General features: G+C 39.1%; 2 protein-coding genes across 2 annotated transcripts in view; one reads left to right on the top strand and one right to left on the bottom strand.

Annotated features, from left to right (window-relative positions):
- Positions 1-3,049: 3,049 nt before the first annotated feature.
- On the bottom strand, positions 3,050-8,025 carry srp9 (signal recognition particle 9). Its single transcript, XM_026142704.1, has 3 exons — positions 7,826-8,025; positions 7,612-7,680; positions 3,050-3,760 (listed from the first exon to the last, which is right to left on the bottom strand). The coding sequence occupies exons 1-3, from the start codon at positions 7,895-7,897 to the stop codon at positions 3,641-3,643; spliced, it is 261 nt and encodes an 86-aa protein (XP_025998489.1). The 5' UTR covers positions 7,898-8,025; the 3' UTR covers positions 3,050-3,640.
- Positions 8,026-16,069: 8,044 nt separating this feature from the next.
- enah (ENAH actin regulator) overlaps positions 16,070-17,306 on the top strand; it is a 140,174-nt gene continuing 138,937 nt past the window's right edge. The window contains exon 1 of the mRNA XM_026194522.1: positions 16,070-16,642. Coding sequence (XP_026050307.1) covers positions 16,638-16,642 — 5 coding nt within the window. The 5' untranslated portion in view covers positions 16,070-16,637. The remainder of the gene's footprint in view (positions 16,643-17,306) is intronic.

Genomic DNA, 17,306 nt, shown 5'->3' with positions numbered 1-17,306 from the left:
CTCTGCTAACAGAATACGCAGAAGAAAAATGGACGGACCTTTAATAAAGATCTTCATATTTTGGGCGAGCACGTGTACTTATACCAGGGTTTTAATAGTTTTGCAATTTTCATTAGTTTTTATTTTTATTTAGTTTTGACTTCAGATTTTCAATTTTATATCAGTTGTAATTCGTTTTTACCAATTGTTTGCTAGTTTAGTTTAGTTTTTATTTTTTTGAAAATCCTTAGTTTCAGTTTAGTTTTGATTAGTTTCAGTTATAGTTTTAGTTGTGTTTGCAAAAATTAAGTGTAACAAAATCCCAGTTTCGTCATATCAGTCATTCTCTTCTGCTTATTTTTTGGGTATGTTGCTATTCCAGCTACCATACCCTGCACCCTACACAGGTCGCCTATCTGTCGCAGGGCTAACACGCAGAGACAGACAACTCACATTTCCACCTATGGGTTCTTTAAATAAATACATACAGGCAGACAAACAACCATTGATACCAGGCAACTATCCATCCATTCGCTTCCGCTTATCCTTTTCAGGGTCGCGGGGAGCGCTGGAGCCTATCCCAGCTGTCATAGGGCAAGAGGCGGGGTACACCCTGGACAGGTCGCCAGTCTGTCGCAGGGCCAACACACAGGGACAGACAACCATTCGCATTCACTCGCACATTCACACATAGTGGCAATTTGGATTATCCAATTAACCTATCCCCACAAGTTGCATGTCTTTGGACGGTGGGAGGAAGCCGGAGTACCCAGAGGGAACCCACGCAAACACGGGGAGAACATGCAAACTCCACACAGAAAGACCCCGGCCTGATGGTGGAATTGAACTCAGGACCTTCTTGCTGTGCGGCAACAGTGCTAACCACCGTGCCATGCTGCCCTTACCAGGCAACTATAAAATGTATATCTTGGCCCCAATGAGACTATTAACTCTTGCAGCACCGGGTGTTCGTAATTTTGGTTCAAGTGAATTGATAAACTTTTTGAAGGCAATTGACTCAGAGTTATGTAGATATCCCCGTCCTGTTGTCTCGGGATGCATCACGCTGCCTTGCCTGGGGTTAGCTTCTGTTTTCTGGCTTCTGTTTCTGGGGATGAGGGTTGAGTGTGCTCCCTTACCTTCTCAAGGTAAGGGAGCTCAAGCCTTCTTGTGTGAGCTTTTCAAGTGCACTTTAAGGTTTGTGGGATTTTTTTTCCCTTTAGAAATGTCCCTCATAATTTGTCTCTTTCCACTACAAGACACTTGCTTTATCCAAAACACAGTCATATTCAAAGTAATCCCAAATTGGACTCTGGCGCTATCTCCCGACATGATTCTGCGCGTGGACGGAGCAGCAACACAGACGACTCGACTAACGTACTGCTACCTGCTGGCATAATGAGACGGCAAGAAAAAATCTGGAAACTAAACTTCATTTTCACCCTTGACTATTGTATGACACGCACACATCAATGAAAACTAAACACATTTTTGCTATAAATTCAGTTAATTTTAGTTAGTTTTCCTTTTTTTTGTTTTTATTTTTTATTTCAGTTAACGAAAATGTTTTTTTACTTCTAGTTTTCGTTAACGATAATAACCTTGGATTAAACTATGATAAACTTAACTTTCAGCATTTGTATTACTGATGAAAATGTTGACAGGGAAGACCCAAATACACATGTTTGTAGTTAGTTAGAAAAAAAGGCACTTTGACTACAACTGAAAAATGAATGAATATTCCTGAATATTTACAAGAAGACAACTCAGTAGCAGGGAGCCAGCAAAGAAAAGAACAATAGGTACAGAGATACTGAAAAATAAATTACAATCAATTCACGATTTACAGATCAAAGTTGATCTATGAAGGAACAAAACACATGTAGTTTGTTTTTTATGTGGAGAACGTCATCCCGCATGACTGATTTATTGGTGGCTTAGGCTGTTGGACATTTGCACCTTAGAGAGCTCAAGGAGCTCAGTGACACCCTAATCCAGATCTGGAAAAAGATCCCCAGGACACCATCCACTGTTACATTAGGAGCATTCTCCAACAACATCATCCCCAGTGCCACTCATGGGGGAGAGCACATCATGTTTGAGACCGTTCTGCAGCTGCCATCCTACCTCAGAGCCGGGGTCTGTACAAGGAAGAAGGTTCAGCATATCCACGACATCTTTCCAGCTGCTCATTTCACAAAACTATAATTTTAGAAACCAACATATTATCAAATATCATAGTTTCTATTTTGTCTTTCAACAAGAGGTTTGTATACTCCTGTTTTCCTTCATGTGCAGCTTTGCTTATTCTCTTTGGACTTGCCCCCAGGCTCCTTATTTCTATTGTTTGGATTTTGTGAATGTACTGGTAATTTCAACAATTAAAGGCTCACTTTGAAGTCATCCTTGCGTTTGTGTGCCTGCATTAAACACTCACTCCAGCTTTAAATATGACACAAACAGAAATGTTTATTTTTGCTTCTGTAATACCTTTTTCATATTGATCACTATGAATGAAAAAGTAAAAACAAGAACTTGAAAAATAATTGGACCAAGAATAAAAAAAGTTACATAATTCACAAAGGGTTTTTTTTTTTCCTGGGAAAAACTTGGTTAATTAAAACAAACATAACTTTTTCAGCTTCACTGAAATACACAGAAGGCCGATAAATGATCCATGTCCATCTGAGGACAGGATGTTGCTGTGGTGCAGGAGTAAGAGTACCTGAGTACATGAACAACAGGAAGACCGACACACAGGTGATCGTTTAAATTAGTAAGCCCTTTTTAATTCAGTTTGCTTTGCTATATAATATTGCTTAAATTTGTTTTTCTAAATCAGCATCTATATTATATGTTTATTTACTTTGACTTATGACTAAGCTACATAAAACTGTACTTTTTGATTTTGTTGCATTTAAGTTATTTTAACTGCTAGGGCTAAATAAAGGACGTGTTATCTCATTAATTCAAACCCAATGTCATATAAGCTGTCTCGCATAATAACGTTGACGTATGACAGTTGAACACAATATAATCCATAACGAGATGAATAAAAGAGATATATTGCTGACTGGGGTAAACAACCATTTATTGAACATGTCAGTGTGGAAACACTGGGTTTTCTCCACACCCTTGCTGGGAAATCAGAAAGCTCTGCTTCATTCATGTGGCACAATGAGGGGGGACAAAAATCAAAGTAAACTGCGCTTAAACTGAATCTGACATAGCTAGAAAGATGAGGAAAAAAAAAGACAAGTTATCTTCATTGTCCATCTTTTTCTTCCCTTTCAAAACTAAAAATTTATGGAAATGTCTTTAAAGAATTCAAGGTGCCAAAGCTGCTTACACAGCAGCTAATGTTGTTCCACCCCTACACGGATCTTACATTTAACTTACACCATTAGGGATGTGATCATGCCTGTAAAGGAAAGGTGGACAGTGAAACTTAAAAAAAAAAAAAACAAATCCTGAAAATATATACAGTATATATCTATAGCTTCTCTGGCAGCATTAAACCAGTGTAAGCAGCCAGATCCAGCTCCCCACATTCCCGTTTTACAGACTCGTCCCACTCTGATGTTTCTATTCTCTCAGCAGCACCACCATGTCCTCTGAACTCAGTCCGAGAGCTCCAAAACTTTAGCTCTTCAAGAGCATTTTAGTCCGTCTCCATGGCACCACTGTGCGTCTCCTTGGACACCATGAGTCTCATCAGCTTCCCATGGAGCTTTTCAATCTTCTTCACGTCCTGGGCCTGGTCTGTCTTGTATTGTAAACACTGTAAAGATGGAGAAGACACCAAATGAAGGCAGTTACAGCATGAAAACTACAAGTTTTTACGGTTTTATAGTAGTGATTAAGTAGTCACCTAAATGATAGAGTTACATTGTTGCTTTCTTTTGGTGGTGCACACCTTTTTGTAAATCAATAATTGCTTGATACAGAGTTACATTATTTTGGCATGTGTACACGGTTCTACACTCAATGCCTTTTTAAAATAAATCTTACTATAATTATGTGACAAGAACACAATCAGCATCTTCTTAGCTCATGGATGAAATCCAAACTTCAATTAGACTGTAACTGGTCACAGAAGTCATTGTTATGCTTTGTAGCCTTGTGCAGCAGCACCACAGCTCTCCACTTGAGCAAGACCCACCATCAACAACAATATTCCAACACATTGGAGCTGGGGTTGGGTTTACAACCATGAGAGGTGAGCCTTAAGAGAGCTCAGCAACATCCAGGAACACCACACCACCACAACTAATTAAGCCAGCACCAAGTACCCAGGGAAGACCCGCACAGACACAGGGAGAACATGCAATCTCCACAGAGAATGAACCTAGCCAGGATTCAAACCAGGGACATTTTTGCTGTAAAGTTACAGTGAAAACAACCAATTCAGGTCCCTGGCTGGTCAACCGGTGCATCTCTAGAAAACATCAACCAAACAACACGCACTATGACACAGCTGTGCTTGATGTGTTGGTTACCAAACAGCCCCACTTATATTCTCATATGAATAATACTAGACTCAAAGCAGTCTTCACCATGTATCACAACCCAAAAATTAAAGATATTAATTCCAGTCCAAAGATCCATTAATTACTTTATACAAACTGTATGCAATGATTTACAAAGGGTCATTCCAATTTCAATACAAATTACATGGCCCAAGTAAAGGCTTGTCTAGCCACTTTCAAGTCATTTGTTTCCACAGGCAATAATAAAATATGGCTCTCTCAAAACTTTATCTCAAAAGGATAAAAGCCTGAAATTTTCACTTGTTTTTCTTTACACAGAGCTGAATCAGGACCTGTAATTTGTGACTGAAATATATAAAAACAAATGCCAGTACTGGCTAGTTGAAAACTATAAGCAGTCCTGTAAAGTACCATATATGAGCACACATTAATAATAATACAAAATAAATACATAAATAAAAACCTTCACATTGAGAAGTACTTATAACTGAAATCATTATTTTGTTAAATATATGCATATCCTTCATTTTTCAAGACCCACGTTGTAAGCAGCATGGTCAAGAAGCACTCTCATATTTCAGATTATGCTATCTATCTATGCGCACACACACAAACTTTTGCAGCGTTCATTCATGCAGTCAGTATATCGAATGCCTGTGGCAGTTGTGGCATTAAGATTAGGGCTGGGTTATACTTATACATCAGACTGCAAGTTATGCCATGTCGACATGGCAACTTGGCTTTGCAAGACTACTTATGTGGAATAACTTACTAAGCCATTTTTCGTAACTTTTAATTGTTTTGCTATATTTACTTTTCAAGATCAATTCTACCTGCCACTTTGAGACTTATCGCCCTGAAGAAGTCTTGTAATTAAGATTACATTTAAAACTCCTACTGGCAAGCAGGGATCAGGAAATTACAAGTTAAAAAGTATTCTACGTGTTTTATTTTGTATTATTGTGAAATACAGCTAGACACCACTCACAAGCTGCTGCTCAGTGGCTTTTGCCATGTGATATTTGTATTATTAGTGTGTGCTAAAATATGGCACTTTAAGTGCTTAATTTATTCATTTTTTATAACCAATGCACTTTAAAAAAAAAAATAAAATATATATATATATATATATATATATATATATATATATATATAGGGTGCAACGATACACAAAATTCACAGTTCGATGTTTTTTCCATACAAAAAAATGTTCATGCCATTGAACAAAAATGTTCAAAGGCATGAAAAACAATTTGTCATTTCTTAAAATTATAAATATATATTTTAACTCAAAAGTACAGTTTTTAAATTTAATGTTGCTGAAACAACAAAGTAATAAAAAAAAAATACATCTCTCTGATCGACAAATCACTCATCTTTGGAAAAGAGAGTTTATTACAGAGAAATGTCTCTTTCCAAAATGAAAGCTATACTATGCGCTTCTTCTGGGCTATATTCTCAGCAGCATATTAAACATATCAGGTCCCCATAAGGAGAATCATGTGCTAACAGCTGTCTAAATGACTCGGGTAAAGTTAGTAGCATGCTTGCTTGTTTTTGTCTGCTTCCACTTGTCTTTGCACTAGGATGATGTCGGAGTAAATGTGCAGTCATATTCGTTGTGTTCCCACTAGTGCTGTCAGCGTTAATCTCGTTGAAATGACGTTAACGGCACAACACGGCAAATATCCGTTAACGAGCTACCGCAGATCGCCTCGTGCGTGGGGCTGGACGGCCAACACGTTAACGAGCAAACTGCGCTAACACACTAGTTCCCACCAATGTAATTGAGCATTGCGTGGCACATCCAACATACTGTTTTACTTTTGCTTACCTTCAGGGTCATACGTCACATGAAAACCAAAATAGTTCCAAACGCCTGATCTGAATGAGGGTGGGGGAGGTTCAATTTGCCATGTTGCAAGGAGAGCTTAACTTCTGTCTGCTAGCTTGCCCTGCGCTCAGTGAATCTGCGTTCGACTACTCCGCCTAGGCTGCACTGTCGAGCACAGATCCACTGAGCGCTCAACACAGACAGCATCGTCAGAAGGAAAGTTGATAAAATAGATTAAAAATTTTGTATTGTTCGATACATATGCGTACCGAACCGAAAGCACTGTATCGAACGGTTCAATATCAATACGAGTATCGTTGCACCCCTAATATATATTATAATATAATATAACATAAATATATATATGTGTATGTGTGTGTCCTAAAGTACAGAGTATGTTTCAATCCTGTACTAAGAAATATCAAAATGAAAATTTCCAGCTTTTATCTTTAATAGTTTTAATAGTTTGAGATGTTCATGTTCAAACATTGAAATTTGAGGCAAAGTGCACAAACATGCTAGATGGAGATGTTGAGCAGAAGGCTCACAATGATTTGAGACTGAATTAATCATATGCCATTACCTCACTTAAAGAAAAAGTGGACAAAGTGGCATGATAATCTACATACTGTCATTTTCTCCTGTGCCTAAGAACCATTTAAGCCTCTTTACCCTGATTTTATATGAATTTATGGATAAATGATTTTAAAACGAAATTAAATCTAAGAACTTTCTTAGCATTTTGACAATGGGATCTACTCCAAGTATTAAGAAAGTTTGTGAATATAGGGCTAGATGCCAATATTATAAATCTGTAGTCTTCTCTAAAGATGAGTTTACCCGCCAACCTTCCAAAAGAATTCATAGAAGTGAAGAATTTGGGATATCTGGAATATAATGCAGCCAGGTCATTAGACATTGGGTATCACTGTCAAGTAAGCCTAATATTTCTACCATAAAATGAACACGGAAAAATCCAGCGCAACACAGGAAGAAGAAAAACAGCTAAAATGGTGTATCCCCCTCCCACTGCTCACACTTTATTACACAACAAAACGTAAAATATTACAGGAGCTTTATTAAACAAAAAAAAGAAAAAAAAACTCGCAGCTGCTAGCCTGCTTGTGTTACTCTGCTACACGTTACGATTTAGCCTCACACAAACTAGTACCAGCAGACTCAGAAAACAAAGAGAGAAGTTTCTGGCTGCTCGTCCAAAAAACAAGTTTTAAGAGCTTTCTCAAGAGAACCTCTCATATTTCACTGGCTGGTACAAACAATTCCACGTTTTTTCCTCGGTGTACTTACCACAGCATTGTCAGTCACTTTAATGCACAGGTTTCCGTCGCAGTGTCTGTATTTTAGAACCACTCTGACCTGAAAAAAAGAAATAACATAACAAAAATGTTCAGAATTTAACATGAAAAAATATCGAACCACCAGTCAGCACAGTCACGTCGCTAACGTGCCATTTAGCTAACAGGCTATCCAGTATGGTACTTATTAAATAAAGCGTTATTACCTTCATTGGGTCTGTCAGATACAGTTTTTCTGCTGCACGGGCGAACTCCTCCCACGTCTGATAGTAAGGCATTGTTTTCACAAATACAATACTAACAAAAGCAGAAAACAAGTTTGAATCGGATGTTCGCGTTTGCTAACTTCGGAACACCACATCAGCAGCAACGTGAGTACAACCAATCAGACCGAAGAGACCACGGCGCGAACCCATATCCGGTGTGCGCATTCAAAATAAAAGCACAAGACTTGAACTTACTGAAAAATCACAAAAAAAGGTAAGAGTACCGTAAATCGAGCAGTGCTCCCTTACAAGCTATTAAAAGAGACGACGAACTGAAATACTGACTTGATAGAAATCCTAGACCTGATTAGACCTTTGATCTTTTAAGCCTGAAACTCTGATTGGGACCTGGCATTTTTGTTTGTTTGTTTTCTTTGGGAGGGGGGGGTCTCTGTATGTTTGTTTGATCGTGTCATTTCATTCATCTGAAGGTGGCAAAATTCCCTCTGAATAAATAAGGGCCTTCAAAAAAATTATGTGCTGTGAACACAGGCCATAGAAAAGAAAAATCCAACACTGAGGGAAATCAATGTCACTAATGGAGCAGAGAGAAAATAAAATAATGTAGACTAATAGAAATCATCTAACGCCTAACTCTTGTGTCTTGGGGTGAGTTTAGTCAGAAAGATATGATTATATATGTATAAACAGCACTAGCAATGAAATATTACAAAGTTTTAAAACATTTACATTTAATTTAAGCCTTCAAAATTAATGTTTCATCAAGATACGGCCACATGATATAGGCTGACCTGAAATGCAAGATGAATAAATTGATATAACATACTTCCTCAATGAGCCTTTTTTAAACAGCGGTTTAAAAAGATTAAGTTAAAAGAAAACACATAACAAATAGCTTATTTAAGCAGAATGGTATAAAAGGCAATAAGAGGCAGACACGTTTGTTGATAAGGCACAAACCTGAAATTTCATTAAATGCAATCAAATAAAATCAGCATACACTTAAATTTTTGAAAACTTAAGTAATAACATAACACATGACAAAGTAAATAGATATTTCGAATTCAACAAAGCAAAAGTAAGCAGTTACGCAGAGTCATATAGAACAGTTTTTAATTTGTTTATTTATTTGTGTATTTATTTACACTGTACACTTTATGGAATGTCATACACTAGTTCAGTAACGTAAATATTGCCTCTCGTTTTTCTGAGCAGTCGGGATGGTTTGTTTTGCTTTTGTTTTGAAATTGTACACAGGCCCAGACCCGGAAATGTTACTGTGCTGTAAAGCGTGGGAATGCCTTTATGTCGCCTCCAAGTGGTTGTGGTTAAAGACGACTAAAATAACAAAATATGTATATCAAAATTTAAAATCATACACCCCAAGTATTTAGAATATTGAACGGCAGCAAAGTAAAGTACTTAAGTAATAATAATACAAATAACAATAATAATAAGAAATGAAAAAAATGAGGACATGCTCATTATGTAAATTTCAAGTAAAAAATATTATATGTTGAAAATGAGAAATTATTATTATATTTTAAACATATGTGATCATTTTAAATGTGGCTGTTAAATTAAAAGAGAAAATCACAATCACAACACAAAGTTTTAAAGAAATGAACAATTTCATCCAGAGTGATACATATTAATTACAAACACAAAGGACAGGAACGAGAAACGAGCACTAATGTAACACTACTCCTTTTTATCAGTTAAGTAGAGTTTCTAAATTATTTACACATGACTGCACTCTTTGATTTACACATTACACATAACACATAAAAAGAGGGTTACACCTTCACACTATTGTCACATAAATGTCAGAGTTGGGGTGTGAAGTGAACCCAACTACATGAAATAGAATCTCTGGGTGTTTGCTATTAATTTGTTAAGATTAGTGGCAAAGAACCAGTTAGGTTTTTTTCTTAACTTAATTAGTTAAGAAAAAAAAAGCATAGCAGCAGGAAAAATACCTTATAATTGAAGCAGAGCAAAAACAAAAACAAAAAAACCCCAAAACAAAATAAAAAAAACAAAACTCAGGAAACTAAACTGATGCCCAGAGAAACAAACAGGGAAAAAAGAGACAACTGCACTGAGACAAAGACTGACAAGATGACAGATAAAAGAAAACAGAGGAAGGCAAAGGATATAGGAAGCAACATATATGGAAACCCCGAAGGAACTAAACACACAAAAGTCAAAGTAGCAAATGGACCAAGAATGACAAAACAATGGTTTGCAAATTAACACAAAAAAACAACCTTAACAGTCACTGTGAATCCTCTGAGGTCCAAGAAACCCCAATTCTTACCCAGGGCTATCACAGTATGTAATTTTTGTTTTTATGAAATTGTTCTCTCATGTCTTCACAACCAGGGAGCAAAGAAAATAACAATTTTAACTGAAACACATCTAAATCTTCTCACGTTTTCCCTATAAATTTAGGGTTCCATTTATGACTTACTGTCTTATAGCAGGGGTGGGGAACTCCAGGCCTCAAGGGCCGGTGTCCTGGAGGTTTTAGATATAACCGTGGGTCAACATCCCTGATTTAAATGATTAGTTCATTATGAGTCCTCTGGAGAACTTCAAGACATGTTGAAGAGGTAATTTGGGCATTTAAATCAGCTATGTTGGATAAAGGACACATCTAAAACCTGCAAGACACCGGCCCTTGAAGCCTGGAGTTCCCCATCCCTGTCTTAGAGCTCAGAGGATTAGGACTAATAAGTACCAATGCACCTAAGGTACTAGAAAAATATTTTAGTGAAGTAAGTGTGGAAAAGAATTACAGTACCCAAATACAAAGATGTTTTTTAACACTGGCAGAATGTTGGTAATGTTGTGGAGATCATTTCATGGTCTCCACACTAGATGGCAGACAGAGTTCACTGGCATCTGGGGTGAACTTTAGAGACCTAATGAGCGCAGAAGAAAACTGATGCAACAAAACTGAGTTCAGATCAGGCTGCTTGCATCAGGATTTGGATGGTGCCCTTTTGCCTTTGAGCAGTTTGCAGTGAGAGTATGCTTCATTTGCCTCAGATCTAATGACATTTACTGCTTCATTGTGTTAGATGTCACAACAACAGAGCTGGTGAGGAGTGGGCGTTGTGCTGATGGTTCATTCATCATCGGTGAGTCAGTCACAGCTCAGTCACTCGAGTGGATGACTTGTATTGATTTCGGATTTTAGGATGGATGGTGCTAGTGTTTCGACACATACACACCCACGGGGACTCCATCCTCACAGAAGAACACAGCGACAAGACCCTTCATGAACAAACTGACAAAACACAGGCTTTTAGCACGAAGAACCTGCATCTCAGAGGCAACATTGCAAACTATAGCTGCCTCTAATGTTGTGGTAAAAGTCTGTTTGTCCTTTCCACTACATACAGTTTGATAATGATATTTCTAGGAAGCTGTTAGATGTCCTAGAAGAGGATAATAGAATGTGTAATCTGTTATGTTTTGGGATTTGCCACCTTGTACTTGCAGTCTACAAGAACTATAGAGTCAGGTCTTGAGTCAGGTCTTTCCGTTCGGCTATAAAACCACAACGACACACAGGAGTGGTTTGTGCACTTATACAATTCAGGGAGGAGGAGGATCTCCTTCAGCTACATAAATAAATAGTCCTTTCAGTTTTGTGGACTAACTGATTCAGCCTCACCTCTGATAAGCTTCTTTCAGCCCTTTTGTGTGTCAGTAGCTTACAGGACTTCACTTGATGATGGACATGTGATATATCCCACACACATATGGCTGAAATTCAAGCAACCAGTTAAAATAGAAACACTCGCTGTGGCTGCGGATCTGTAATGGTGACAACAGGATGACAATTTTGCTTCTCACTGACTTGCACATTAATAATCGTCAGGGATCAGCAGTCAGCGTTTTTACCACACCAGCATGAACTCTCACATCAGTCCACTCACACATAAACACACACCCGCAGTAGAGAGAGTGACCAGCAGTAAATCACACAGTTTGTGTCAGGCACCACCTGTGGCAGAACATCAGCTGTCTGTGTTTCTGACACCTGTTTGTCTTTGTGGGGAGGGCTACAAGTTGTTTTTGTGTGTGTGTACTTGAAAGTAAAATCCTCAAATGTATTTTCTCAGTCAAAGACATTAATAAAAATTCCCATCAGAGTAGGGAGGGATTCTTTATGAGACAAAGCCTGTTAAAAGCTTGAGAACCACTGAATCACACTAAAGTCTGAATGTTTCCAGCTTTCATTTTACAGTGTGTTCAGAAAGCATTCAGACCCCTCCCCCGAAATATCACATTTACATAGTCTTTGGCAAAAACACAATGACACATTTCTCTTGATCATTGCTGAGATGTTTCTACACCTTGATTAGAGTCCGCCTGTGCTAAACTCAATTGATTGGATGCGATCTGGAAAGACACACAGCTCTCTATAGAAGGTTTCACAACTGATTATATATATGAGAGCAAATAACAAGCCCAACAAGCGGGGGGGGGGGGGGGGGGTATAGTGAGAGAGATGACCAAGGACCTAATGATCACTTTGACTAAAGGACAGAAGAAGAAGACCACATGGATAACTATCACTGGAGCTCTCCATTGATCTAGGCTTTATGACTAATAAGCAATATAATTCTAGCTGTGAAATAAATGTATGCAGTGAAATGTACAATGCACAACCCTGAAATTTAGTGACGGAAACATGTAAGTACAGTGAAAGCACTTCACAAAACTTGTGACATGGTGTAACTCAGCTCATAACCTTAGCGCGTCGGAACAGTATGCCTCATGCGATAGAGCGGCTGTGGCGTGCAAGACCTCTGTCTGGTTGAGCATTTGGAGCCTTGCTACCAAACCGGCATTTCATCTCCGAGAAATTTATCCCAGAGAGAAGTAAAGCAAGTGTGTAAGTTCATTTTGGAATGTCTGTAAAGCATTCCCACGTTAAGCATAATAACAACGGATATATGTAGCGACTGCCCCTCATTCTCTCCCTCCCTCTCCTGTTGCTACTTCAATGATCAGCTGATCGGCTTTTCTGTCGTGAGTCCGTCTCTCTTGCTTGTTTTTGGCCCACTTTGCACCAGAAAGAGGAAACCAGCGGCTGAACAACAGCAGCACGTTTAAGCTTGATAAGCTGTTGTTAGAATTTATTTAATATTAGTTTCTACACCAGGATCCTTTTCTACCTAGCTGACGGCTGGTAACTGTGCAGGGGCGGATCTAGCAAAGTTTTGCCAGGGGGGCAGGTAGGGCATTAACAGGGAAAAGAGGGGTACTAAGAAATACTTATCTTTCTTATTCTCGTCTAAAACGTCTAGCTTTTAATAAATAATTATCTGAATCTTACACCCAAAGTTTTAATCTGATGTAAAATGTATAGAATGACGAGGCAGAGGGTGGGGGGGTGGTTCCTTGTTTTTTTTTTTGCTGGGAGTTTGCAACCCTATTAGTTAGGTTGTTTAATATTTCTGCTAAGTACTCTTTAAAATGCCAGAATAGGGAGGATGGTGTAGGTTTAAGTTTATTAGATTGATCATTATTGTCAGTAGCAGTTTTCGATACGAGCGACACGGGCGGTTGCCCGGGCGGCATCGTGGTGGGGGGCGGCATCACGCCCATTTACTTGTACTCATGCTGCCCGACGTCATGCCAGCGCATATTGGGAATGTCACAGGCACCGATCGGTTTTCTATCGCCCATTTGCTGGGAGTAAGGGCGCCCTCGTTTGCGTAGTGCGCCTGCTGCTTGCGGCACAGGGAGAAGAGGGCGGGGCGGCGGGGGATTCTCTGGCTGGCTGGAGCAGCATCTAATAACCAACCCGCAAAATAAAACTAAATAAAAACAAACCAAACACGAAAACAACAGACATTTTAATACAGACTTATAATTTGCACCGCTGTTTTTTCAAAATTCCATATGCGCAAAGTAAGCGCGAGAGCCCTCGGTGCGCCTGCTCGCTGCTGAAGTCAAAGTAAACTTTATTGTCATCTCCGCTACATACAGTCCAGGATATAGAGAGACGAGGCTCCAGTTACAACAGTGCAAGTAAACAAACAATAAATATAAGAAGAGTAAGAAAATAAATATACACTTTAGGACTTTTGGTAAAGGGATCAATAACAATTTAAAATTTATATTTGATGATTTAAAGTCTCACACACAAACCGTCGAAAGGGGAGGGGGGGCCCTGCCGCTTCCAAACAGAGCACATTTCATTTATAATGTTGTAAATCCAAGTCCATTATGTATTCATGATTTGAATCCTGGGTTGTGCGAAATCCCAGAAATAAACCCTAGACAAAGTGATTCTGTGAACTAAGGTGTAGGTCTATTAGGTTATGTTGTGGTGATCCTCGGGTTGGGGGGTGATTGTTCATACTGGAGTGCAAAATTAAAACCAATGGAAGATGGACAAGAAAAGTTCAAAGCCATCAGGTGCTCAGTTTAGAAAAAAGAGAAAAGAAGAGGAGGAGAAAAGAGCAAAAGATACAGGTAAGCAGATGTCATGGCAGGTCATCCTGAAACAATCAGAATCAGAATATTTAACAGTAACAGACTAAACTCCAAACATTATGTAACATTATGTTACAGATTTTACACATTTAAGAAATAGCACTAATATATATATACATATATATATATATATATATATATATATATATATATATATATATATATATATATAAAAATTGCCCACTCGCCCCTGTAGGTGGTCAATCCTTCAAGCTGGCAGAGGGGGTGTTCGCCCAGGGCACCGAACAGCCTAGGACCGCCACTGAGTATTGTTGAACAATTAAATATTTTGGGTGCAGTGTAGTTTTTGCATACAGGTATAACAGAATTGCTTTAGTTTAAAAGAAAACACAAAAGCTTGACTATGACCTTATACAAAATGCAGCAAGATGTTAAAAAAACTGTTTTATTGATTAAAAAATACACTATATCGGATTCATATCGGTATTGGCAGATATCCAAATGTATGATATCGGTATCGGTATTGGACATAAAAAAGTGGTATCGTGCCATCTGTAGTTTAAACCACTCAGACTGTGACCAAACATGATTCTGTGGTTTGATTAAACTTTGTGGCCTCAGTTCTAAATATTATGTCTGAAGGGAAACCAGGCAGAGCTTATGACCTACTCAATATCATCCCTACAATGAAGTATGGTGGCATCATGGTGTCTGGCTATTTTTCAGCAGAAGGGACTGGAGACTAATTAGGGTTTAGGGAAAGCTGAAAGTAGAAAAGTACAGAGACATCCTCAGTGAAAACCTGTTCCACATGTGGAACAGGTTTTCACTGAGGATGTCTCTGTGACAATTACTTGAAGGTTCACTTTCCAACATGACAATGACAACACAGGAGTGGCTTAGGGACAACTCTACGGATGTCCTAGAGTAGCCCAGTTACTGACCTGAACTCTATTGAACATCTCTGTAGAAACCTGACAATGCCGACTTTCATCATCCAACCTGACAAAACAAACAATAAGAAGAAAAAAGTTGGGAAATAAATGTACAATGGTTGTTGCTTGTTTACTTTACTACTGTTTTCAGTTAGACTGACTAACATAATTACATAATTAAGACTTACATGTTAGTTATCAAGGGCATGAGTAAAATGTTGTGAATGTGTGTAAATCATAATGAAATCCATTTGAACTATTGTCTATAAGTGTGGAAATTAAGATAAAGAACAACGGAGTGTTATTAAAGACATAACCAACTCCTTACAGGAACCAGTCAACGCAGAAACACTGAAAAAGTTATCCACCTCAGTTGTCAAGGGCAACCTGTACGTGCGACGTCTGACAAGCTGCGTAAATTGCTGCATTCAGGTACAGTGCGACATAACCAACTTATGCCGGCTCGCATGAAAAAAAGGCAGCAAGCCGGGTGCTGTTGCCTGAGTTATGTTTCGAACTAAATTAGCCTTCTGTTGTGTTTTTCCAAAATAAGCTTCATTTTATAAAAGGTACAATACATGAAGAAACCTGGACCAGTCCTAGATTGAAATGCATTAGAGGTTTCGACGACAGCAAAGTTGGTGGTAGAACACATAACTTGCAAGTGAAGAAAGGTTATTAAAACGTTATTTTGGGGCAAACATTTTAAACAGTTTTATTACATACGTGCTGATGCTAGACATGCCGATTTTTGTCCATGATGTAACCATTTAAATCAAAGTTCGTTTAGAAAAACTGCCCCAATAAGTGCCTGAAGGAGTTTCAAGACGAAAGGCAATACTTTTCTGTAGACACACCTGGCGCTGGTAAAATTCATTTTTTGTTTGTTTGTTTTAGGGAAGGGGGCATATTTATTCCCGAGAAACTTCAGAGTAGGAGTTTACAGCGGGTCCTTAAACGCAGCACATGTTGCGGCCAGCAGCCAGCGGCAGCAGACCGGTATCCGAGCGGCACAGCGCCGCATCACATAGAGCTGAGTGCGTCAGAAACAGCCGAGAAACGCTGCGATTCTCCGCTTTAGTTCCCAGTGATTCAGTGCCAGCAGCGGAGCGGCGATGCTCTAGAACATGTAGGAGTCGACTGTTTCTTTTTAAGCCACCATTTTCTTTTTTCTTTTCCTTTTTTGTACTTTTATCGGATAGCCCGCAAACTGTGAAACATCTTGTCACGCCGTCGTCGGGAGTCCCCATTCATCTTAGGTCGCTTGTATCGTTGAACCGAGCAGCGAACTTTGGTGAAAACTACACAGCAACTCAGCCGTCGTCGTTATTCGAAAGACTCTGTGACATATTTGGCCTGACACCACTTTCACCATGAGGTAGGAAGCCCCTGTCTTCATTCTGAAATAGTGTGAGAGGAGTGAGTGGTTTTTTTTTTGGGGGGGGGAAGAGATGAAACAATGAAAACTACAAAATTACGCCAACTTTGCTTCCATAACGGCTTGTATCGAGTAACCGGTGCGCGCCTGCTTGCAGTGCCGTGTTCGCCTTATTAGAGGGTGTTTGTTTGTGGTCAGGTTTTATTAACGCCAGCAGGCGCGCTCAGTTGAATCTGAATTTGTGCTGCATTTGTGGACGTGCATGGGTTTGGAATGGCGCTCGCTTATTCCTCCTGCTGCTGCTACTCCCACTCTGCATGAGAGAGGATTATCTTTCAGCGGTGCTGCTGATGGGGTGGCATTTATTTGATGCCACATCATGATTGTCACACACGCGCAGAGAAGCACACAGAGAATGGCTGGTAAATAAACGCTAGCTCCATAGACACCCAGCCTGAGCGAGTCTGGTGGCATATGGCGAAGACATATGATAGCTGCTTAAACACATAGTGCAGTTCTGACATGTGTCATGAACTCGGGAGGACACGGGTTTGACAATGTTCGTGCAGCATGTTGGATGTACCACCTGACAAAACCATCATAGCTTACCATGTGTGGCTGTTATGTAGCGTGGATGAAGTCTCTGTTTTCCATTAAAACATGA

The sequence above is a fragment of the Astatotilapia calliptera genome, chromosome 15 (assembly GCF_900246225.1).
Source record: "Astatotilapia calliptera chromosome 15, fAstCal1.2, whole genome shotgun sequence".
Taxonomy (NCBI): Eukaryota; Metazoa; Chordata; class Actinopteri; order Cichliformes; family Cichlidae; genus Astatotilapia; species Astatotilapia calliptera.
Note: the sequence above shows the minus strand (reverse complement) of the source record. Positions and strands in the feature narration are given on the sequence as shown.